Raw genomic sequence first — 26,296 nt, 5'->3', positions numbered from 1 at the left:
TGTGACACAGTGTGACAGTACCCTGTATTGTGACACAGTGTGACAGAACCCTGTTGTGTGACACAGTGTGACGGTATCCTGTTGTGTGACACGGTGTGACAGTCTCCTGTTAGACTTGAATACCACAGATTGGTATTGGCCCAGGACACAGGTGGTTACTCCCCTGGGCTTCTTTGCATAATAGTGGCTGTGGGATCTTTTACGTCCACCTGAGAGAGCAGACAGGTACTCGGTTTTACCTTATCCAAAAGAGAACATGTCCAACAGTGCAGCACTCCCTCAGCACTACACTGGGAGTGTCAGCCTGGAATTTTTTTGTGCTCAAGTCACTGGGGTGTGACCTGAACCCATAACCTTCTGACTCAGAGGCGAGAAAGTGCTATCCACTGAGCTACAGCTGACACTCGGATGTCTGCTCCAGTCTTGGAGTGGGATTTGAACACATAACCTTCTGGCCCCAGAGTTCTTAGAAACGAGTCAAGCTGACAAAATAAACAGTCTAAAGGAGAAAACCGGGTTAAAATTTCAGGGGGATGGCAGTCTATTCGCCAGCTCCTCTTTTAGTGTCAGCTGTAAGGGTCCTTTGTCAGTTAACTTGCACACAATCCCCAGGTTCGTTCCCCTTCCAGTATATGTTTCTAATATACAATTTTATCCCCCAGTTTATTTCTCATAAACATTTATGTCCAAGGAGAGCTTTTAATTGTCTTTTAAAAGGCTATTAAAAGGTGTCAGCTGTGACTCAGTGGGTAGCACTCTTTGCCTCTGAGTCAGAGGGTTGTGGGTTCAAGTCCCACTCCAGGAACTTGAACACAAAAAAAACTCCAGTGCAGTAATGAGGGAGTGCTGTACTGTCAGAGGTACTGTCTTTCAGATGAGATGTTAAACCGAGGCTCTGGCTGCTCTCTCAGGTGGACGTAAAAGATCTCATTACTCTATTTCGAAGAAGAGCTGGGGTGTTATCCCCGGTGTTATGCGACAAATATTTATCCCTCTATCAACATAACAAAAAAACAGTTTATCTGGTCATTATCACATTTGTGGGAGCTTGCTGTGTGCAAATTGGCTGCTGCGTTTCCCACATTACAGCAGTGACTACACTCCAAAACTATTTCAATGGCTGTAAGCGCTTTGAGACATCCGGTAGTTGTGAAAGGCGTTATATAAATGCTGTCTTACAGCTGAGACGCTAATCTGAGGCTCCATCTGCTCTCTCAGGTGGATGTAAAAGATCCCATGGCATTATATTGAAGAAGAGCAGGGGAGTTATCCCTGGTGTCCTGGGACAATATTTATCCCTCAATCAATATAACAAAAAAACAGATGATCTGACCAGTATCACATTGCTGTTTGTGGGAGCTTGCTGTGTGCAAATTGGCTGCACTGTTTCCCACATTATAACAGTGACTACACTCCAAAAAGTACTTAATTGACTGTAAAGCGATTTGAGATGTCTGGTGAAAGGCGCTATATAAATACAAGTCTTTCTTTCTTTATGGTTTGCGAAATGCATTCCTGGCATTTTCTGTTTTAAATCCAGATTTCCGGCGTTCCCAGGTTATAACTAAGTAATGACAAAGCATTACAATACAGTGACGCCAACATTTGTTGAGGACACTAGAGCGAGGAATCTCCTGCCTGCTCCCTCTCTCGCCCACTCCCACGTGCTCAGTGGAAAATTCGACAATGATTGAGGAACAGCAATAGTTTGGATGGGTGATTGAGGGGAGATCTGGCAGAGCTGTTTGAGATGAATAAAGGATGGCTGAAAGGGTAGGTGGGAAGAAGCTGGCGGTGGGAGTCCAGAACAAGGGGGGCCGCATCTTAAAGTTAGAGGCAGGCCATTGAGGGCTGATGTTAGGGAACACTTCTCCACACCAAGCGTTTGTGGACATCTTGGACCCTCTCCCCAAAAAGCTGTTAAGGCTGGGGATCAATTGGAAATGTCAAAACTCAGATTGATAGATTCTTGTTAGCTAAGGGTCTTAAGAGTTATGGAACCAAGGTGGGTAAACGGAGTTAAGATATATAGATCAGCCACAGTCTAATTGAATGGTGGAACAGTTGGAGGGGCTGAATGGCCTCCTCATGTTCCTATACATGCTCAGTGCCAGAGGTTTCGGCCCCTGGTTGACCATCTAATTCCTTCCCTGCATTTCTCGTTTGTGGCCATCCAATTGTTTTAGTGGTGCCACTCCCCCCACTCCACCCACCGCCCTCCCAATCCTCTTGTAATGGTGTGCACTTGTCAGGAGTTGACGACTACTTTGTGGCCAAGTCCACTTTAGCCTCAGTGGGTAGCACTCTCACCCTCTGAGTCAGAAAGCCATGGGCTCACGCCCCACTCCAGTGTCAGCCGAGCACAAAATCTAGGCTGACACTCCCAGTGCAGTGCCGAGGGAGCGCTGCACTGTCGGAGGTGCCGTCTTTCAGATGAGACGTTAAACCAAGGCCCCCGACTGCCCTCTCGGGTGGCCTTAAAAGATCCCAAGGCTATTACTTAGGAGAAGAGCAGGGGTGTTCTCCCTGCCTGGTCATTATCACATTGCTGTTTGTGGGACCTGGCTTTTGCGCAAATTGGCTGCCGCGTTTCCTACATTACAACATTGCCGATACACCAAATAGTAATTCTTTGGCTGTAAAGCGTTATGAGACATCCGGTGGTCGTGAAAGGCGCTATATAAATCCAAGTCTTTTTTTTTGGTCTCCTGGGGAGGATATTTATCTCTCAAGCAACATCGCTAAAACAGATTGTCTGCTCATTATCACATGGCTGTTTGTGGGAGCTTGATGTGCATAAATTGGCTGGCGCGTTTCCCACATTACAACAGCAACTACACTCCAAAAAATATTTCATTGGCTGTAAAGCGCTTTGGGGCATTCTGAGGTCATAAAAAGTGCTGTATAAAAGCAAGTTGACCTTTTATGCCAACACCCATGACTCCTTTATTTGGAGGCTCAGGATTTTACAGTGGAGCCACCGAGTGAAATTCGGACCGAAAGTGTTAAAAAGGAACAGTAATATTCGGCAGCATGGTTTATTGGCGCAATAAGGAGATAAAGTAAATGTCAGCGATCCGAGAAGTCCTTTCACCTGCCGGTACGAAGTCTTGTGCACCACACCTTGCCCAATTAACGTCTCGTGGAAGAACGCCACACACGACAACGAGGAGACTTTGGCCCCGCGATAGCGACTGGCCGACGATCCGTTCGGAGTTGTGAAACCTTATGGGCCGCCCAGCCCCCACCCCTTCCGCCGCCGCCTCACACACGCAGTTGTTATTCATGGACCCGGACAGTGCGTGCCCTCCCCTTGGTGGAGACCAGGCCCGGATTAATGGCCTGATGGGCCTGGGGCAAACTGGTCCAAGTGGGCCGATAGTTATGTCTGTTCATGTTCATTACATTACATTTCTGCTTCTGATTCTGAGTATGGAAACATTGGCCAGTATATTCAACAATGAAAGCAGATATTCTGTATCAAGTTGGCATATATTCTGGTTCTGGTAACATTGCAATACTGGATTCCTGTACATATATGCAAATTCCTCTCAATAACATGTGAAATAAAACAGGCTAGTACATATTCTGTTCTGTATAAAGGTCCATTAGTGTATATAGATCCTTCTGTACATAGGTACATAGGTACATTAGTGTATATAGGTACTTCTGTATATAGTACATTATTGTATATAGGTCCTTCTGTATATAGGTACATTAGTGTATATAGGTACTTCTGTATATAGTACATTATTGTATATAAGTCCTTCTGTATGTAGGTACATTAGTGTATATAAGTCCTTCTGTATGTAGGTATATTAGTGTATATAGGTCCTTCTGTATATAGGTACATTCATGTATATACGTCCTTCTGTATATGGATACATTAGTGTATATAGGTACCTCTGTATATAGGTACATTATTGTATATAGGCCCTTCTGTATATGGGTACATTATTTTATATAGGCCCTTCTGTATATAGGTACATTATTGTGAATAGGTACTTCTGTATATAGGTACATTAGTGTATATAGATACTTCTGTATGTAGGTACATTAGTGTATATAGATACTTTAGTGTAGATAGGTACTTTTGTATATAGGTACATTAGTGTATATAGATACTTCTGTATATAGGTACGTTAGTGTATATAGATACTTCTGTATATAGGTACATTAGTGTATATAGATACTTTAGTGTAGATAGGTACTTTTGTATATAGGTGTAAAGAATTGAATCTGTTATCCTCAGTCTTGCTTTTCCTCTCTTATTGTCGATTCTATTCAGCCTTTTTGGGAGGCATTATATATTTTTTCTGAAATGTATTTGGTGGGCCGATGTTCTTTGGTGGGCCTGGGGCTGTAGCCCCATCTGCCCCATGGTTAATCTGGCCCTGGTGGAGACTGCAGCAGGGTAGGGGGATATCGCAGCCCATGCCCATCCTGCCCTATCTGCCAAAGTCTATGAGGTGGTGGTGGAGACATTTTAAGCGAACTCGCTGGAACGGGATTCCCACGGGATCGGGTAGAACGCCGGTTAAACACGTCCCCCCCCCTCCCCTGCCTCCCCCCACACCCCTCCCACCCCTGCCTGATATTGCTCTCCGTCAAGGAGAGCCTACCCTGCCAGGTGGATGTAAAAGCTGCTATGGTGCTATTCGAAGAAGAGCAGCGGAGTTTTCCTAACGATTATCCCTAAACCAACGCCTGAAACTGATTATATGGCCATTTATCACATTGAAAGAAAGACTTGTATTTATATAGCGCCATTCACGACCACCGGACGTCTCAAAGTCTTTTACAACCAATGAAGACTTTCGGAGTGTAGTCACTGTTTTAACATGGGTATCTTGCTGTTTGTGGGAGCTTGCTGTGCGCAGATTGGCTGCCCCGTTTCCCCACTTTACAACAATGACTATACTCTTAAAAAGTATTTCATTGGCTGTAAAGCGCTTTCGGGGCGGCCTATAGCCGTAATCGGCGCTATATAAATGCAAGTTCTTTCTTGTTGTTGGAAGTCGGACTAATGAGGCTCTTGTTGCCTCAGGTCCAATGGCTGCCAATGCTCTCTGTTTGCTGGTTCCGGCTCTGTGGCATTCGTTGGCCGCAGAGTTATCCCTCCGTAATGACAACCAACGCCCCTCAAATTTTCTGTCAAAACCCTTCAGCTCTCCTCCGGTGCAAACACCTGAGCGAGGGGGCTGGCCAGTCTTCACATTCCTTTAATCATCACATTTCTCTGTCGCACTGGCTTCAAAGATTGCCAGAATGTTATACCGATCAGGAAAAGACAAACAGGCTAGGTCCCTTTTCTCTTGAAAGGAGACAGCGAGTGGGCGATCCAAGAGGGCTTTAAAATTATGAAAGATTTTGATCGGGTGGACACAGAGAAAATGTTTTCATTTGTGGGGAAGAGCATAACTAGAGGCTATCAATACAAGACAGTTACCAAAAAATACAATCGGGAATTCTGACGAAACTCCTTCTCCCAGAGAGTGGTGAGAATATGAAACTCACTGCCACAGGGAGTGGTTGAGGCAAATAGTATAGAAGCATTTAAGAGGTGGCTGGAACAACATAAGAGGGAGAAGGGAATAGAGGGTTATGCTGATAGAGTTAGATGAGGAAAGACGGGAGGAGGCTTGAGTGGAGCTTAAACGCCGGCATGGACTGGTTGGGCCGAATGGCCTGTTTCTGTGCTGTATATCTTATGTAATATAGAAACATAGAAAATAGGTGCAGGAGTAGGCCATTCGGCCCTTCGAGCCTGCACCACCATTCGATAAGATCATGGCTGATCATTCCCTCAGTACCCCTTTCCTGCTTTCTCACCATACCCCTTGACCCCCTTTAGCCGTAAGGGCCATATCTAACTCCCTCTTGAATATATCCAATGAACTGGCATCAACAACTCTCTGCGGTAGGGAATTCCACAGGTTAACAACTCTGAGTGAAGAGGTTTCTCCTCATCTCAGTCCTAAATGGCATACCCCTTATCCTAAGACTGTGTGCCCTGGTTCTGGACTTCCCCAACATCGGGAACAATCTATCCGCATCTAACCTGTCCCGTCCTGTCAGAATCGTATATGTTTCTATGAGATCTCCTCTCATCCTTCTAAACTCCAATGAATACAAGCCCAGTTGATCCAGTCTCTCCTCATATGTCAGTCCGGACATCCCGGGAATCAGTCCGGTAAACCTTTGCTGCACTCCCTCAATAGCAAGAACGTCCTTCCTCAGATTAGGAGACCAAAATTGAGCACAATATTCCACATGAGGCCTCACCAAGGCCCTGTGCAACTGCAGTAAGACTTCCCTGCTCCTATACTCAAATCCCCTAGCTATGAAGGCCAATATAACATTTGCCTTCTTTACCGCCTGCTGCACCTGCATGCCAACTTTCAATGACTGATGAACCATGACACCCAGGTCTCGTTGCATCTCCCCCTTTCCTAATCTGCCACCATTCAGATAATATTCTGTCTTTGTGTTTTTTCCCCCAAAGTGGATAACCTCACATTTATCCACATTATACTGCATCTGCCATGCATTTTCCCACTAACCTAACCTGTCCAAGTCACCCTGCAGCCTCTTAGCGTCCCCCTCACAGCTCACACCGCCACCCAGTTTAGTGTCATCGGCAAACTTGGAGATATTACACTCAATTCCTTCATCCAAATCATTGATGTATATTGTAAATAGCTGGGGTCCCAGCACTGACCCCTGTGGCACTCCACTTGTCACTGCCTGCCATTCTGAAAAGGACCCGATTATCCTGACTCTCTGCTTCCTGTCTGCCAACCAGTTCTCTATCCACGTCAGTATATTATCCCCAATACGATATGCTTTGATTTTGTACACCAATCTCTTGTGTGGGACCTTATCAAAAGCCCTTTGCAAGTCCAAATACACCACATCCATTGGTTCTCCCTTGTCCACTCTACTCGTTAGATCCTCAAAAAATTCCAGAAGATTTGTCAAGCATGATTTCCCCTTCATAAATCCATGCTGACTTGGACCGATCCTGTCACTGCTTTCTAAATGCGCTGCTATTTCATTCTTAATAATTGATTTCAACATTTTCCCCACCACTGATGTCAGGCTAACCGATCTATAATTACTCGCTTTCTCTCTCCCTCCCTTTTTAAAAAATGGTGTTACATTCGCTACCCTCCGGACCATAGGAACTGATCCCGAGTCGATAGACTGTTAGAAAATGATCACCAATGCATTCACTATTTCTAGGGCCACTTCCTTAAGTACTCTGCAGACTATCAGGCCCTGGGGATTTATCGGCCTTCAATCCCATCAATTTCCATAACACAATTTCCCACCTAATAAGGATATCCTTCAGTTCCTCCTTCTCACTAGACCCTCAGTCCCCTAGTAGGTTATTTATATCTTCCTTTGTGAAGACAGAACCAAAGTATTTGTTCAATTGGTCTAATGCTGCATCTACTGCAGAAAATAGACAGCAAATTAGTGTCCTCTGCTGAAAACTCGAAACTGTTCAGCTTCTCATTTAACAAAGAGGGTTAAGGACAGTGTCTGACCCACTGCACCACCCAGTCCCAGAGGGGGAAAGGACAGTGTGTGACCCACTGCACCACCCAGTCCCAGAGGGGGAAAGGACAGTGTCTGATCCACTGTGTGTCTCTATCCTGGACCAATTCCCCATGTAGTTAAGCAGCTGGAACAGGGTTAATTACAGGAGTGGAGATGAATCTCCTGAACATGATGTAGGATCACACAGTATTGCACAGTGTTTGAGGAGAGGGTGAGGTTGAGCTGATAAACAAGGAGGTGGGCTGGGCTGAGCAAACACACAGCAGCTAAGGTAATAAGAGATGGACTTAGAGGCTCAGCTTAACAGCTTTCCGAATAGCAAGGTCACGAGGCGTTGAGTTGCTAAGAGTTTGTAAGTTAATAAGCTGTTTGGATCCAGATTGAAACTGTTATTTCTTTCTTGGCCAGCCTTTCGTCTCCCGGCAGTGCCGAGTTGCCAGTGGTTACCGGTTCCACCCGCTCTGGTTGACCTTTGGCCCCTGGCCTGGTTGCCTGTTTTATTCGCGCGCACGAGCCTTGAACAATGAACGTCGGTGGATTACTGGAGTGGTGGTGGCGGGGGCAGGGCTACAGAAAAAACAAACAAAGACTTGCATTTATATAGCGCCTGTCACCACCATTGTACGTCTCAAAGCACTTTGCATACAATGAAGTACTTTTCTAGTCTAGTGGCTGTTGTAATGTGGGCAGCCAATTAGCACAAAGCAAGCTTCCACAACCAGCAACGTGATAATGACCAGATCATCTGTTTTTGTTATGTTGATTGAGGGATACATCTTGGCCAGGAATTGGGGATAACTCCCCTGGGATGGACATACGACCTTAAGAAATAGGAGCTGGAGTAGGCCATTTGGCCCCTCGAGCCTGCTCCGCCATTTAATAAGATCATGGCTGATCTATTCATGGACTCAGCTCCACTTCCCTGCCGGCTCCTCATAACCCTTTATTTCCTTATCACTCAAAGATCTGTCTATCTCCGCCTTAAATATATTGAATGACCAGCCTCCACAGCTACCTGGGGCAGAGAATTCCACAGATTTGCAATCCTCTCAGAGAAGAAATTCCTCCTCATCTCAGTTTTAAATGCGTGGCCCTTTATTCTAAGACTATGTCCCCTAGTTTTAGTTTCCCCTATGAGTGGAAATATCCTCTCTCCACCTTGTCGAGACCCCTCATTATCGTATATGTTTTGGTAAGAGCACCTCTCATTCTTCTGAACTCCAATGAGCACATGCCCAACATGCTCAACCTATCTTCACCCCTCATCTCCTGAATCAACCTGGTGAACCTTCTCTGAACAGCCTCCAATGCAAGTATATCCTTCGTTAAATACGGAGACCAAAACTGTACGCAGTACAGCCAATTGTATACATATGAGGGGCGAGTTGGCTTAGGTAGATTGGAAAAGTGGATTAAAAGGTATGGCAGTAGATAAGCAGTGGCAAGCATTTAAAGCTGTATTCCAAAATTCTCAACAAATTCCATTGAGAAATAAAAACTCCACGGGAAAAGTGATCCATCCGTGACTAACTAAATAAGGATAGTATTAGATTAATAGTAAACCTGAGGATTGGGAGAGCTTTAGAAACCAGCAAAGCATAACCAAAAAATGGATGATAAGGGTGAAAATAGAATATGAGATTAAACTAGTAAGAAATATAAAAACAGATTGTATGAGCTTCTACAAATTTGTAAAAGGAAGAGAGTAGAAAAAGTAAGCATTGGTCCCTTCGAGGATGAAGCAGGAGAAACTATTTTGGGGAATAACGTTAAATAAATATTTTGTATTTGCCTTCACAGGAGAAGACACGAAAAGCATACCAAAAAATGGTGGGGAACCAAGGGGCTAATGAGAGTGAGGAACCTGAAGTGATTAATATCAGTAGAGAAAAAATACTAGAGAAACTAATGGGACTAAAAGCCGACAAATCCCCTGGACCTGATGGCCTACATCCTAGAGTTCTAAAAGAAGTGCCTGCAGAGATAGTGTATGCATTGGTTGTGCACTCCCAAAATTCCATAGATTCGGGAACGGTTCCAGCGGATTGGAAGGTAGCCAATGTAACATTGCTGTTCAAGAAAGGAGGGAGAGAGAAAAGGTTAGCCTGACATCAGTTGTTGAGAAAATGCTGCAATCCATCATTAAGGAAGTGATAACCGGGCACTGAGAAAATCATAATATGATTAGGGAGAGACAACATGGTTTTATGAAAGTGAAATCGTGTTTGACAAATTTATTAGAGTTTTTTGAGGATGTAATAAACATAGTTACGAGCATAGGTAGATAAAGGGGATAGGTAGATAAAGGGGATAGGTAGATAAAGGGGATAGGTAGATAAAGGGGATAGGTAGATAAAGGGGATAGGTCGATAAAGGGGATAAAGCATAGTCGATGTAGTATATTTGGATTTTTCAAAAGGCGTTCGGTAAGATTGCCACATGAAAGATTGTTCCACAAGATAAGGGCTCATGGGATTGGGGGTAATATACTAGCATGTGTAGGCGATTGGTTAATGGACAGAAAACAGAGAGTAGGGATAAATGGGTCATTTTCAGGTTGGCAGGCTGTAACTAGCAGGGTACCGCAGGGATCAGTGCTGGGGCCTCAGCAATTCACAACCTATATTAATGACCTAGATGAAGGATTGAGTGTAATGTATCTAAGTTTGCTGATGCTACATAGCTAGATGGGACAGTAAGCTGTGATGAGAACACAAAGCATCTGCAAAGGGATATAGTTACGTAGTGAGTGGGCAGGTGGAGTATAATGTGGGGAAATGTGAGGTTATTCACTTTGGTAGGAAGAATAGAAAAACAGATCATTTTTTAAATGGTGAGAAACTATTAAATGCTGGTGTTCAGAGCGATGTGGGTGTCCTTGTACAGGAAACACAGAGCGTTTGCATGCAGGTACAACAAGCAATAAGGAAGGCAAATGGCATGTTGGCCTTTTATTGCAAGGGGGTTGGAGTATAAGAATAAGGAAGTCTTGCTACAACTGTACCGGGCCATGGTGGGACCATACCTGGAGTACTGCGCATAGTTTTGGTCTCCTTATCTGAGCAAGGATATACTTGCCTTGGAGGCGGTGTAACAAAGGTTCACTGGATAGATTTCTGGGATGAGAGGGTTGTCCTATGAGAAGCGATTGAGTAGATTGGGCTTATACTCGAGTTTAGAAGAATGAGAGGTGATCTCATTGAAACATATAAGATTCTGAGGGGGATTGACAGGGTAGATGCTGAGAGGTTGTTTCCCTGGGCTGGAGTGCCTAGAACGAGGGGGCACAGTCTCAGGATAAGGGGTTGACCATTTAAGACTGAGATGGTGAATCTTTGGAATTCTCTACCCCAGAGGGCTGTGGATGCTCAGTCGTTGAGTATATTCAAGGCTGAGATAGAGATTTTTGGACTCTAGGGGAATCATGGGATATGTAGATGGAGCAGGAAAGTGGAATTGAGATCGAAGATTTTATTTGACTGGCGGAGCAGGGTCGAGGGGCTGTATGGCCTGCTCCTGCTCCTAATTCTTATGTCCTTCGAAGATACGCCATGCTTGCTCCTTGTTATATTTGGAAGCCATCCTTTTTATCTTGGGAAGCCTGTTGCTCCAAGATACAAAGAAGTTTGATTATCAACTCTTAACGCTCCCAAGATGTTCCAGGGATGTGGGATTTCAGTTACGTGGATAGACTCGAGAAGTTGGGGTTGTTCACCTTGGAGCAGAGAAGGCCAAGAGGAGATTTGATTAGAGGTGTTCAAAATCACGAAGGATTTGGATAGAGTAAATGAGGAGAAACTGCTTCCAATGGCTGAGCGGTTGATAACGAGAGGGCTCAGATTTAAGGTGATTGGCAAAAGAACCAGAGGCGACATGAGGTTGAAAAAAAAGTTTCCACAGTGAGTGGTTCGGATTTGGAATGCACTGCCTGATAGCGGGGTGGATAAAGATTCAATAGTAGCCTTCAAAAGGGAATATGATAAATAATTGAAGGAGAAAACATTTCAGGGATATGGGGAAAGAGCAGGGAGAGTGGGGCTAACCAGATTGCTCTTTAAAATAGCCAGTGCAGACTCGATAGGCCGAATGGCCTCCTTCTGTGTTGCATTATTCCACGATGATTCTATGTCCAACAGTGCCACAAACAGCAGTGTGTTAATGACAAGATAATCCGTTTTAGATTATTTTGGTCGAGGGATAAATATTGGCCCAGGACACCTTGGGATAATTGCCCTGCTCGTCTTCGAGATAGTGTTATGGGATCTTTTCCGTCCACCTGAGAGAGCAGAAGGCACCTCCGACAGTGCAACGCTCCCTCGGTACTGGCAATGGGAGTGTCGGGCCGAGATTTTGGATTTTGTGCTCAAGCCTCTGGAGCGAAGCTCAAACGCAGGACCTTCTGACTCAGCGGCCAGTGCAGAATGAAGCCTTTAATCCTGTTCCAATTCTTCAGAAATGCCTCCAAGCACTTCACCTATAATGAAATAATCAGCAGTGCAGTGAGCCTCGATTTCTTGGTAAATGTGCTAACCATTTTAACATGAGATGACATTAGCCTGCCAACTGAGCCACAAACTGACACTCAAGCAGAGAGTGCGTGGGTGGGGAAAAATACTGGTTAACATTATTAAAATCAGTTACCAAGTGCATGTCATGGCTGCCACACTTTGTGGGGGGCACTTGCAAATCTCTTGCATCATAATTGCACTTCATTGACAGGAATTTCAGACTTGCATATATTCCGCAACAAATCCTGATTTACACCACGCAGGGACCAACCATCTCAATTCTCATCCTTGTTTATAAATCCCTCCACCGTCTCGCCCCTCCCAATCTCTGTAATCCCCTTCAGCCTCCCCCCCACCCCGCGAGATGTCTGCGCTCCTCTAATTCTGCCCTCTTGAGCATCCCTGATTATAATTGCTCAATCATTGGTGGCCCTAAACCTCTCCGCCTCTCTACCTCTCTATCCTCCTTCAAGACTCTCCTTAAAACCTTTGGTCACCTGCCCTAAAATCTCCTTATGGGGCTCGGTGTCAAATTTTGATTGATAGTTACTCCTGTGAAGCACCTTGAGGCGTTTTACTACATTAAAGGTGCTATATAAATGCAATGTTGTTGTTGGAATTTCAGATTTCCATATATTCTGCAACAAGTCTCGGTTTACGCCGAGCAGGAATCAAAACCAGCACCCCCCCACTCATCCCCATTCCCCCCCCCGACAACCAACCCAACTCGCCCATCCCAACCCATTCCCCACCCCCCCACCCACCACCAACTCATCCCCATCCCCCCCCACAACCAACCCACCCCACCCATCGCAACCCATCCCCCACCCCCCCACCACCAACTCATACCCCCCCCAACTACCAACCCACCCCATCCATCCCAACCCATCCCCACCCCCACCTAACCAAACCTGACATGCACCCCCCACCTACCCCACCACCCCCCAACCATATCACCCACCCCACCCACCTCAACCAAACCACCCACCCCACCCCTCAACCCCAACCTACCCCCACCCCTCCAACCAATTCACCCTCACCCCCCAACCCACCCACCTCAACCAAACCACCCCCACCCCCCCAACCAAACCCACCCCCACCCCCACAACCAAACCCACCCCCACCCCCCCAACCAAACCCACCCATTCCAACCGAACCCTCCCCACCCATCTCAACCCAACCCACCCACCCAAACCCACCCCAACCCAATCCACCCACCCAAACCCACCCCAACCCAACCCACCCCCACCCATCCCACCCATTCCAACCGAACCCACCCTCCCCCACCCATCTCAACCCAACCCACCCCAACCCAACCCACCCCCACCCATCCCAACCGAACCCACCCCCACCCATTCCAACCGAACCCACCCTCCCCCACCCATCTCAACCCATCTCAACCCATCTCAACCCGACCCACCCCAACCCACCCCAACCCAACCCGACCCACCCCAACCCAACCCGACCCACCCCAACCCAACCCAACCCACCCCAATCCCACCCCAATCCCACCCCAATCCCACCCCAATCCCACCCCAACCCCACCCCAACCCCAACCCCAACCCCAACCCCAACCCCAACCCAACCCCAACCCAACCCCAACCCAACCCCAACCCAACCCCAACCCACCCCAACCCACCCCAACCCACCCCAACCCAACCCACCCCAACCTACCCCAACCCAATCCACCCCCCCAACCAAACCCACCCCTACCCCCCCAACCCAAACAACAGGAAGCCACAAAAGTTACAAAACAAAAAATGGACAACAGCTTCCAATGTTTTTTTTTAATAAAACAAAATATTTTTAATTGAAAAAATTGTTCTTTGTTCTGGCAGTAACTGAACCGCATAAAGCTCAAAGCAAATTTCTGGCATAACAAAGGCACACACAATAAGATTATGTACAGTCTATTCCCAATAATTCAAACGTCATTTTTCTCAGCTAAACGTGATACTTTTCTATGCTGATCATAGAATCTTACAGTGCAGCAGGATTCGGCCCATCTTTGAAAGAGTTATCCAATTAGACCGCCCTCCTCCCCCCCTCCCTCATCCCCCCACCTGCTCTTTCCCCGTAGCTCTGCAATTTTCTCTGCTCCAAGTATTTATCCAATTCTCTTTTCAACATTTTTGGGCAGCGTATTCCACACTGCAACAACTCGCCGTGTAAAAATATTTCTCCTCATTTCCCCCGCTGGTTCTTTTGCCAAGTGCCTTAAATCCATGCCCTCTGGTTACCGACCGTCCTGCCACGAGAAACATTTTCTCCTTGTTTACTCTATCAAAACCATTCATGATTTTGAACACAAAAAAGCTCTTTGTTGTAAATCTTTGCAAAAAAAATGTAAGTGTGTATTAATTTGAATTAAGCATTTATAAATAACAACACAGAGGGGATTTAGACCGTAAAATCTGAATTATCAGCTGATTTGAATAAAGCAAGTTTGAATTAAGACATTGCACGCACAAATTTTAAAATAATCCTTGGGATGTGGGTGTTGCTGGTAAGGCTGGTTACAACTGAGTGCTGCTCGCACACTTCAGAGAAAGAAAGAAAGACTTGGATTTATATAGCGCCTTTCGCGATCACCGGATGTCCCAAAGTGCTTTACAGCAAGTAGGTTTGAAGTGTAGTTGCTGTTGTAATGTGGGAAACGCAGCAACCACATTTGCGCACAGCAAGCTCCCACAAACAGCAATGTGACAATGACCAGATTTTAGTGATGTTGATTGAGGGATAAATATTGGCCAGGATCATACACCTGCTCTTCTCTGAAATGTTGCCATGGGATCTTTTACGTCCACCTGAGAAAGCAGACGGGGCCTCGGTCTGACGTCTCATCCGAAAGACGGCAGCCACGACATTGCAGCACTCCTTCAGCGTTGCACCGGAGTGTCAGCCTAGATTTTTGTGCTCAAGTCTCTGGAGTGGGACCTTCTGACTGTGGGGCGAGGGTGCTACCCACTGAGCCAAGGCTGACATGGACTTTAAGAGTCAATCAGGCTGGTGTGGGATCGGAGTCACCAATAGGCCAGACCAACAGGTTTAGGGCTCAGTGAACCAGTTTGTTTTTTAACGACAGTCTGACAGCTTCAAGGTCACTTTTACTGAAGCCAGCTTTTTATTTCCAGATTTTTTACATAAATTAATTCAAGTTCTTAAACTGCCCGTGGTAAGATTTGAACTTGTAGCCTACTATGGCAGGTTTGCTGAATTACTAGTCGAGTAAATCAACCACTACTGTAACATAACCTCACTGTATTGGACCCTTCTTTTAATACAATGCAGTTGTTTAAAAAAATGTTTGACTCACTCTACTTTTTCCTGTTCCCTCTTTCTTCCACCCATATTGAAATGAGGAACCATCTTTATTACGAGACGTTGAACCGAGGCCCCGTCTGCCCTCGCGTAAAAGATAACACGCCCACCATTTTGAAGAGGAGCAGATGAGAGTTCTCCCGCCCCCTCCCCCTCGGTAACCTGGCCAATATTTATATAAGAAATATGTAGAATATACAGCACAGAAACAGGCCATTCCGCCCAACTAATCTGTGCTGGTGTTTATAATCCACACAAGTCTCCTCCCCTTCCATCTGCCTCCTCTCGGCCTCAACCCTCAACCGACATTGCTAAAAAAACAGATGATCTGGTCATTATCGGCGGGAACGGTAGCATAATGGTTATGTTACTGGCCAAGTAATCCAGAGGCCTGGACTAATTGATCCAGAGACGTGAGCTCAAATCCCCATCACGAGCAGTTTAAATTCAGTTAATTAAATAAAGCTGGAACAAAAAGCTTGTACAAGTTGCTTTTCCAGATTTCCCTTATCTGGAACCACCCCTCGTCCAGAACCATTGCCGGTCACTGGGTGGCGCATGCGCAGAACTCCGACATGAACAAATTGAAGCCTTTCCTCGCTGCTGACTCCTGCAATCGCTGGCCTGACCCCGCGATCCACCGCCCCTCCCCCCCGACCCCAGATCTCTCTGCCGCACTCCCAGCCGCAAGCCAGCCAGCCCCAATATCCCCTTGGTTCAGTACCTTTACCTTCCAATTTAACGTGACCACCCCTCGTCCGGAAAAATCCCTTGTCCGGAACAGGCCAGGTCCTGACGGTTCCGGATAAGGGAGGTTCAACCTGTCTCAGTAATGGTGACCATGAAACTACTGGATTGTCGTAAAAACCCATCTGGTTCACCAATGTCCTTTAGGGAAGGAAGTCTGCCGTCCTGCCCTGTATGTGTCTCAAGACCCAAAGCAATGCGGTTGACTCTAAACTGTCCTCATAAAGGGCCCAGCAAGCCAAGCGGTTGTAACAAACTGCTACGAAAAAAAACACACGGACTACAGCGGTTCAAGAAGACGGATCACCACCTTCTCGGGGGTAATTGGGGGGTGGACAATAAATGCCGGCCTTGCCAGGGACGCCCACATCCCGTGAATGAACAACAACAACAACAACAACAACAAAAAAAAAAAATCACTTTCCTGTTTGTGGGATCTTGCTGTGCACAAACTGACTGCCGTGTTCCCCTGCTTTATGACAGTGACTGCGCTTCCAAGAAAAGGTACTTTGTTGGCTATAAAGAACTTTGGGACGTGCTTGGGTCGTACAAGGGGTCAAGTCTTTCTTGCGCTCCTGACTCTGTGTGTGTCTCTCGCCCTGTGAGAGGGGCCGACGCTTGTGTTCCAGGCTGGTGATTGTATTTTATCTCCATCCCTTGTAGGGAGGAGGTGCAGGAGAACTGCGTTCATTGGCGGAAGGAGTCGCGCTTTATGTGCAAGATGAGCGCCAGCTCAGTCACCGGGGTGCTGGACCCCAGCATCTGCCGAGTGTCCGTCCGCAAGGTATGTTCAGTTCATGCTTTCAAAAATATGCATTTTACAAAGTATTGACAGCACAGAAACAGGCCATTCGGCCCTGCAGGTCTAAGCTGGTGTTTATGCTCCACAAGAGCCACATCCCCACCCTCCTCATCTCACTCCATCAATACATCCTTCTATTCCCTTCTCCCTTATCTAGCTTCCCCTTAAATACATCTATACCATTCACCTCAACCACTCCGTGTGATTGGGAGTTCCACATTAAGAACGTAAGAAATAGGAGCAGAAGGAAGGCCTTACAGCCCCTCAAGCCTGCTCCGCCATTTAATACGATCATGGCTGATCCGACCATGGACTCAGCTCCACTTCCCCGCCCGCTCCCCATATCCCCCTATTCCCTTATCGGTTAAGAAGCTGTCTCTTTCTGTCTTAAATTTATTCAATGACCCAGCTTCCACAACTCTCTGAGGCAGCGAATTCCACAGAATTACAACCCACTGAGAGAAGAAATTCCTCCTCGTCTCAGTTTTAAATGGGCGGCCCCTTATTCTAAGATTATGCCCTCTAGTTCTAGTCTCCCCTCTCAGTGGACACATCCTCTCTGCATCCACCTTGTCAAGCCCCCTCATAATCTTATACGTTTCGATAAAATCACCTCTCATTCTTCTGAATTCCAATGTGTAGAGTAGAGGCCCAACCTCCTCAACCTTTCCTCATGTCAACCCCCTCATCTCCCGAATCAACCTAGTGAACCTTCTCTGAACTGCCTCCAAAGCAAGTATATCCTTTCGTAAATATGGAAACCAAAATGGTACGCAGTATTCCAGGTGTGGCCTCACCAATACCCTGTATAACTGTAGCAAGACTTCCCTGTTTTTATACTCCATCCCCTTTGCAATAAAGGCCAAGATACCATTGGCCTTCCTGATCACTTGCTGTATACTAACCTTTTGTGTTGCATGCACAAGTACCTTCAGGTTGTGCCATGCTGCAGCACTTTGCAATCTGTCTCCATTTAAATAATAACTTGCTCCTCGATTTTTTTTTCTCTGCCAGTGTACATAACCTCACACTTTATAACATTATACTCCACCTGCCATTCTAACCACTCTCTCCTGAATTACTTACTGGATTTTTTTGCTTTTATTATGGCCTTATTAACCTGCATCGCTACTTCTAGTGATCTGTGAGATCCCTCTGTTCCTCTGCCCCATTTAGAGACATATTTTTCAAGGAGTATGTTGCTTCCTACAAAAATGTCTTGCCTCACACTCACCTATATTTTACGAATGGGTTTGATAGAGTAAATAAAGAGAGGCTGTTTCCACTGGCAGGAAGGTCGGTAACCAGAGGACACAGATTTAAAGTAATTGGCAAAAGAACCAGATGGGGCGATGAGGAGAATTTTTTTTAAACACAGTGAGTTGTTGTGATCTGGAACGCGCTGCCTGAAACGGCGGTGGAAGCAGGTTCAGTAGTAACTTTGAAAAGGGAATTGGATAAATATTTGAAAAGGAAAAACTTGCAGGACCAAAGAGCAGGGGTGAGTGAGGCTAATTGAAATGCTCTTTCAAAGAGCCAGTACAGACACGATGGGCCGAATGGCCTCCTTCTGTGCTGTACAAATTTTGAGTTTGATAACTGCTGTCTCTTTCTTCACCCCCTTCTATCTTCACTCCATCTCGTTCTTGCTCAATCTTGAAAATGAACTTCTCTCGAGCTGGAGAGATTAGGTAGGCCCCAGGTTCAATCCCCAGTCTCTGATTAGTTGCTCCATCTCAGACCAGAGGGCTAAGTTTGCTCTCTGTGCCCTCTGAGGCAGGGAGGGGGAATACGTTCCAGGGCTCCGGTTCCTGACCTCAGCGGAGAGACACCTGTTGGAACACGGGTCCACATCTGCCCTCCTGAGCATACCTGATTATAATCGCTCTGCCATCCGTGGCCGTGCCTTCAGCTGCCTGGGCCCCAAGCTCTGGAACACCTTCCCTAAACCTATCTGCCTCTCTATCTCTCTCCCCTCCTTTAATACACTCCTTAAAACCTAGCTCCTTGACCAAGCTTTAAGTCACCTGCCCCAATATCTCCGTATGTGGCTCGGTGTCAAATATTGTTAATCGTTCCTCCGTTTTTACTAATTTAAAGGTGCAATGTATTTGCTTCTTTGGGTTCTTTGCTTAAGAATTCATAGCAACACATCACTATTAAGAACTAGTTCGTTTATTAACAAAGGTTTAACAATCACACTACACATTACAGTTCATCCACCAGGCTCACAACTGCATACCTCATCGTGGATCCCCTGGACCCAATTGTCTGGGGTTTTATTGAGTCTTGTGAACATCACGTGACTGGCTATGCCACTCACAGGTGCATGCATTACATAAGGCGCTGTATAAATGCAAGTTGTTGTTGTGAGTGGGCGCTGGGGGCAATGGTTCCTGTGGTCGAATAGCCTAATGGCTTGGACTTACCCACGAGACAATACGAGGGAGCCCATGGAATCGGACCCATGCCTGTAGAGGGAGAGGAAGAAAAGGGGATCAATATTGAAGGGGAGGGAGATCCCTACATTGCTCAGTCCTGCCCTGGGGAAGCAGGAGGTATCGGTGCTGGGAAAAGGGAAGGGTGTAGTCGGAGTAGGCCTGCCTCTATAAAGGTGCCCTCTGGCTACAGCCCAGTTGTTGAATAGGTTTGGTATTTAACTTCAAACGCACCTCAAGCTGTCAATGAGCTGCTGAAGAATGCCAGGAATGTGAAAGGAAAGGCACAGAACCAAGAGCAGCCGAGAGGGAGAACGGAGGGCTTTGAGGCCAGAGCAGCAACTGGGAGGCCTTTGAACAACACGGGAGGGCGATGGGCGGGGAGAAGACAGCAGATAGGACTGGGAAAGCTGTCTCTTGTCACATAGAGAGAGAGAGAGAGAGAGAGAGAGAGAGAGAGGGATTTAATAGGTTAGATGGATTGTTCTCAGATTCTCTTAGTTTTGATGGGGCAGTTTCGAGGGAGTTTTACTCTGTATCTAACCCGTGCTGTATCTGCCCTGGGAATGTTTGATGGGACAGTGTAGAGCGAGCTTTACTCTGTATCTAACCCGTGCTGTATCTGCCCTGGGAATGTTTGATGGGACAGTGTAGAGCGAGCTTTACTCTGTATCTAACCCCGTGCTGTACCTGCCCTGGGAGTGTTTGATGGGGCAGTTTCGAGGGAGCTTTACTCTGTATCTAACCTGTGCTGTACCTGCCCTGGGACTGTTTGATGGGACAGTGTAGAGAGATTACATAGGATTACATACGATATACGACACAGAAACAGGCCATTCGGCCCAACCAGTCCATGCTCCACTCGAGCCTCTGCCTATCTTTCCTCATCTATCTCTATCAGTATAACCCTCTATTCCCTTCTCCCCCATATGCTTGTCTAGCCTCGCCTTAAATGCATCTGGGAGCTTTTACTCTGTGTCTAACCCTGTGCTGTACCTGTCCTGGGAGTGTTTGATGGGACAGTGTAGAGGGAGTTTTACTCTGCATCTAACGCGTGCTGTACCTGTCCTGGGAGTGTTTGATGGGGCAGTGTAGAGGGAGCTTTACTCTGTGTCTAACCCCGTGCTGTACCTGCCCCTAGGAGTGTTTGATGTTATAATTGTACCAGGTATTCTGTGCCACGTATTTGATAGGTTAACATATGATTCCACTCTCTCCGCAGGAACTGAAAGGTGGAAAAGCTTTCATTAAGGTAAGAACCCATTCTGAGTGTGGAGAAACTGAGTGTCTGACTTGTTCTGAGTCCTGCTCTATCGGGAGACTGTTTCTACGGGAGCCGTGGCTGGATAGAGTTTTTCTGCCGTGTGTCATCATGTGAGGCTGAGACGTCATTCGCATGGCCAAGTTTTTAATGATTCCCAAGAGTGTGAGGCGCCCCCTGGTGGATCAGTGAGCTTATCCAGGCAGTCTTCGAGACCAAGGCGCCCCCAGGTTCTGTCTCCCCTTCCGTGCCGATGATGATTTCCCTGTCACCATTGGCCTTGGTGGCGATGGGCTGGGGGGGGGGTTTGGATGGAGGTGGTGAGAGAAAAAAAAATCAGCCAGTGACCCCCTCGTGGAATGCACGTGTTTGGTCTTCGGGTAACGAGTGTTCGGTTCTGGCGATGATTCAACAGTCGAATAGCCAGTTGCACTTCCCCTAGGCTTGATGTACAGATGAATAGTACTCATGTGGCCAGTGTACCAGAGGGAGAAACATGCTCTGGTAAGGAGTCAGGATCTACGGGGTGGAGGAAATTTAAAATAATTGACACTCCAGTGCAGTGCTGAGATGCCGTCTTTCAGAGGAGGCGTTTAACTGAGGCCCCATCTGCTCTCTCAGGTGGATGTAAAAGATCTCATGGCACTATTTCGAAGATGAGCGGGGGAGTTATCCCCGATATCCTGGGCCAAATTTCTCACTCAATCAACATAACAAAAAAACAGATTATCTGATCATTATCATCTTGCTAGTGTGCAAATTGGCTGCTGTGTTTCCCACGTTTCCAATGACTACACTCCAAAAGTACTTAATTGGCTGTGAAGATGTCCGATGGTCGTGAGAGGCACTGTATAAACCCAAATCTTTCTTTCTTTCTCTCTTTCTCTTTCCTTCTCTTGCTTTCTCTTTCTCTTGCTTTGTCTCACTCTTGCTTTCGCTTTCTCTCTCTCTCTCTCTCTCTCTAGGTCTGTGGCGCTCTGTCTCTCTCTGGGTCTGTGGCTCTCTCTCTCTCTCTCTCTCTCTCTCTCAAACTACCGGGCAAATGATCCATTGTGGTGGTGCAGGGTTCAAATCTCTGGTTGGGAAGGGGTGGTGGGTGAGGTGGGAGGTTGGGCGGGGGGGGGGGAAGCAAGTGTTTAAAAATGAGAAAGTTAGGGGTGAGAAGAGAAGTCACTAATGGAGTGGCCGAATCAGTTACAATGGAACTGCCATCGATGTAAACAGAATAAGTGGGTTCAAGGGACAATTCCGTGTATGTCTGGACAATGAGAGACTGAGCAATATGGTGATAAGGTGGGTAGGTGCGGTTAGTTACTGGGGGATACGGTGTGTAGATGTGGTTAGTTACTGGGGGATACCGTGGGTAGGTGTGGCTAGTTACTAGGGGATAAGGGGGGTAGGTGCGGTTAGTTACTGGGGGATACGGTGTGTAGATGTGGTTAGTTACTGGGGGATATGGTGTGTAGATGTGGTTAGTTACTAGGGGATAAGGTGTGTAGGTGTGGTTAGTTACTGGGGGATATGGTATGTAGATGTGGCTAGTTACTAGGGGATAAGGTGTGTAGGTGTGGTTAGTTACTGGGGGATACCGTGGGTAGGTGTGGCTAGTTACTAGGGGATAAGGGGGGTAGGTGCGGTTGTTACTAGGGATAAGGTGTGTAGGTGTGGTTAGTTACTAGGGGATAGGGGTAGGTGTGGTTAGTTCCTAGGGGATAGGGATAGGTGTGGTTAGTTACTAAGGGATAAGGTGTGTAGGTGCGGTTAGGAATGTATTGATATGTTGAGAATGTAGGTAGGTGCAGTTAATCTGTGAAAAGGGGATAGGCTTGTTTGAAGTCATGGCATTTTTCTGTTACTTATACAAAATGTTGCTGGTGCGGGACTTATTCCTGATGGTACCGAACTTATCGCATAGTCAGACTTAGTCTCTCAGTAAAGATATGCTGGCGATCGAGAAAACTCGCTGTCTGAGGCACTCTCTCTCTCTATTCCCCCTGCTCTCTCTTTCTATTCCCTCTGCTCTCTCTCTCTCTTCCTCTCTCGATCTCTCTTCCTCTTCACCCCTTTCACTATCTCGCTCTTGCTCAGCCTTGCTCTTGGGCTCTCTATATCTATCCCCTCCCTCTCTTCCCCTTTTTCCCTATTCTCCCATGCCCCACCTCACCCTCCCCTCTCAGTTCCCTCATTCTCCTCCCTCTCCCCCGTCCACCGGCCCTCCCTTTCCTCCTGCCTCTCTCCCCTACCTCCTCCTCATCTCCCCTTTCCCTCCCTTCCTCTCTCTTTCTCTCCATCTTTCTGTCTCTGTTTGTCCCCTTGCATTCTCCATGTTCCCTCTCACTGTCCAATCAGTACAACGACAGGTTTTGGTCTTCTGAGTAAATCGTGGCTCCAATAAGAACATAAGAAATAGGAGCAGGAGTAGGCCATTCACCCCATCGAGCCCGATCCACCATTCAATAAGATCATGGCTGATCTGATCATGGACTCAGCTCCACTTCCCCGCTCACCCCCCATAACCCTTTACTCCCTAATCGCTCAAAAATCTGTCGATCACCGCCTTAAATATATTCAATGACCCAGCCTCCACAGCTCTCTGGGGCAGAGAATTCCACAGATTTACAACCCTCTGAGAGAAGAAATTCCTCCTCATCTCCATTTTAAATGGGTGGCCCCTTATTCTGAGACTATGTCCCCTAGTTTTAGTTTCCCCTATGAGTGAAAATATTCTCCACCTTGTCGAGCCCCTTCATTATCTTATATGTTTCAATAAGATCATCTCTCATTCTTCTTCAATCCAGCACCCTCTTCGTTCTCTCTCCATTCCTTTCCCACACTCCCTTCTGTCCCATGATCTCAAAACCGTGGCACAGAGTCATAGACGAACACAGCCCAGGAGGGGGCCGAAATTGCCCCTCTTTCCCCCCCCCCCCCCCCCCCCGCCCCGACTAAGAGTAGGTGCACTTACCGATATTTAAGTGTTTTCTCCGCCCCAATCCATGGGGCGAACCGATATTCAGCTCGTCTGTCGTCTTTTTCCGGTCGGGGCAGGAGAAAGCTGTTGGGGGAGGTGGGGGGCACCGATCGGAGGCTGCTCTGCTCCCGTGCGGCAATTCCACACTGGTGTCGGTACGGGGGTCTCCGCCGATCGGTGTGGGGTCGGCGCGTGCCCGGCGGGGCGGTGCGGAAAGCCCTCCTCGCCGCTCCCGGCCCGGGGGGCAATTTCGGCCTATCTGTATGCCCCCGGTTGCTGAGGCCTGCCTTCTGGGAGGCGGTAATGGAGCTTAAGGAGGGCGGTAATTTCAGCCCCAAGGCCTTTCGGCCCATCGAGTCTCCGCCGGCTGTTCCAAAGAGCAATCCAGTCAGTCCCACTCCCCCGTTCTTTCTCCATCTCCCTGCAATTCTTTCTCCTTCGAGTCCCTATCCAACTCCCTTTTGAAATCTGCAATTGAATCTGCCTCCACCACCCTCTCGGGCAGTGCATTCCAGATCCTAACCACTCTCTGCTTGGATTAGTTTTTCCTCATCTCCCTCTGGTTCTTTTGCCAATCACCATAAATCTGTGCCCTCTGGTTCTCCGCCATTGGGGACAGTTTTGCTTTATTTACTCTAGCTAAACAGTTCATGAATTTGAACGCCTCTATTAAATCTCCTCATAGCCTTCCCCGCTCCAACTTCTCTAGTCTATCCACGTAACTGTAAGCCCGCATCCCTGGTACCATTCCCTCCCCAAGGCCTTGGCAATTGTGCTGAAACCCTCATCCACGCCTTTGTTACCTCTAGACTTGACCATTCCAACGCACTCCTGGCTGGCCTCCCACATTCGACCCTACGTAAACTTGAGCTCATCCAAAACTCGGCTGCCTGTGTCCTAACTCGCACCAAGTCCCGTTCACCCATCATCCCCTGTGCTCGCCGACCTACATTGGCTCCCGGTTAAACAACGCCTCGATTTCAAAATTCTCATCCTTGTTTACAAATCCCTCCATGGCCCTCGCCCCTCCCTATCCCTGTTATCTCCTCCAGCTCCACAACACCCCGAGATGTCTGAGCTCCTCTAATTCGGCCCTCTTGAGCATCCCTGATTATAATCGCTCCGCCATCGGTGACCGTGCCTTCTGTTGCCTAGGCCCCAAGCTTTGGAACTCCCTCCCTAAACCTCTCCGCCTCTCTACCTCTCTCTTTCCTCCTTCAAGACGCTCCTTAAAACCTCCCTCTTTGACCAAGCTGCCGTAATTTCTTCTTGTCTGGCTCGGTGTCAATTCTTTGTGTTGTAACACTCCTGTGAAGCGCCTTTGGACGTTTTAGTACGTTAAAGGCGCTATATAAATACAAGTTGTTGTTGTAGCCGAGAATTTGACACAATACTCCAGCTGGGGCCTTGCGTAACAAGAATTCCTTACCTCCCTCGGGTTCCCACCTCCTTTAGCTGTAAATTCCATGCTTGGTTTCACTTAACCACGACTGAGTTACCTTGTTGGCCCTCCTATTCTTGTCAACCTTGGCGTTGCTATGTACAACCAGGCCTCGGGCCTTCACCTTGGCTTCTCAATAACATATTACAAAAAGAACCCAAACAGAGTATTATACTAAAATAATGAACAGTTAATGATGTGATGACACAATAAAAAGTATACCGGACAGTAAGTCTGAGCGAATCATTCTTTGAATTAGTAACTTCCTACACCAGGTACTAAACACCTTTTCCCGGAAACCAAAGCTGGGCCTTATTTCCCACAAGTGAACTGGTTTCAACCAGATGAGTCTCGTCCGTTCCTGCCTTGAGGCCCCAGTCATTGTTTGGCCTGTCACAGTGCCAAGCTGCCACACACAATGCAGTTGTTTATTCAGGCTGCTATCAGCCTCGCCTGCACAGGTAATCGCTCGGCAAACAGAGGCTGGTGTTGGACTGGCACGCAATGGGGAGGGAGGGAGAGAGGGCGGGGAAGGGGGGAGCGAGAGAGGGGGGAAAGGGGGCAGAAGGGGGAGGGAAGGATGCGGTGAGGGGAGTTGGGAGGGAGAGGAGAGAGGGAAGGAGGAGAGGGGTTGGAGGGGAGGAGAGAGGGGATGGGGGAGAGGGAGGGATGGGGGGAGGGAAAGAGAGGGAGGGAGAAGGAGAGAGGGGGAAAAGTAAGAGAGGGGGAAAGAGAAAGAGTGGGAGTGAGAGGCAGGGAGAGAGAGAGAACGAGAGCGAATGAGAGCAAAGTGAGAGAGAGATAGAGGAGGAGAGAGACAGAGAGAAAAAGAGAACAATAGAGCGCGAGGCAGAAAAAGAGAGGGAGAAAGAGAGATGTAGATAACGTGAACGAGACAAAAAGAAATAGAGAGCGAGTGAGAGTGTGTAAGATGGAAATACGGCAGACGTCATGCACACAAACAGCAATGAGATAATGACCAGATAGTATGATATTGGTATAGTATTAGGCAGTCCCTCGTCTCAAGGATGGGTAATCAGTTTTTCAGTGAGGGATAGATATTGACCAGGACACTGGGGAAACTCCACTGCTCTTCTTCGAAATAGTGCCATGGATCCTTTACGTTCACCTGAGAAGGCAGATGGAGTCTTGGTTTAAAATCTCATGTGAAAGACGGCACCTCTAACAGTGCAGCCCACCCTCAGTACTGCCCCTCCGACAGTGCAGCCCACCCTCAGTAC

At 47.3% G+C, this 26,296-nt stretch overlaps 1 protein-coding gene across 1 annotated transcript in view; it reads left to right on the top strand.

The window, feature by feature from the left end:
- LOC139229742 (early estrogen-induced gene 1 protein-like) overlaps positions 1 to 26,296 on the top strand; it is a 58,070-nt gene that overhangs the window by 8,149 nt on the left and 23,625 nt on the right. Inside the window, exons 2-3 of the mRNA XM_070861287.1 lie at positions 16,806 to 16,926; positions 20,605 to 20,634. Coding sequence (XP_070717388.1) covers positions 16,806 to 16,926; positions 20,605 to 20,634 — 151 coding nt within the window. The remainder of the gene's footprint in view (positions 1 to 16,805; positions 16,927 to 20,604; positions 20,635 to 26,296) is intronic.

This window comes from Pristiophorus japonicus, chromosome 19, assembly GCF_044704955.1.
Source record: "Pristiophorus japonicus isolate sPriJap1 chromosome 19, sPriJap1.hap1, whole genome shotgun sequence".
Taxonomy (NCBI): Eukaryota; Metazoa; Chordata; class Chondrichthyes; family Pristiophoridae; genus Pristiophorus; species Pristiophorus japonicus.
The sequence above is the reverse complement of the archived record's forward strand: the minus strand, read 5'-3'. Positions and strand labels throughout refer to the sequence as shown.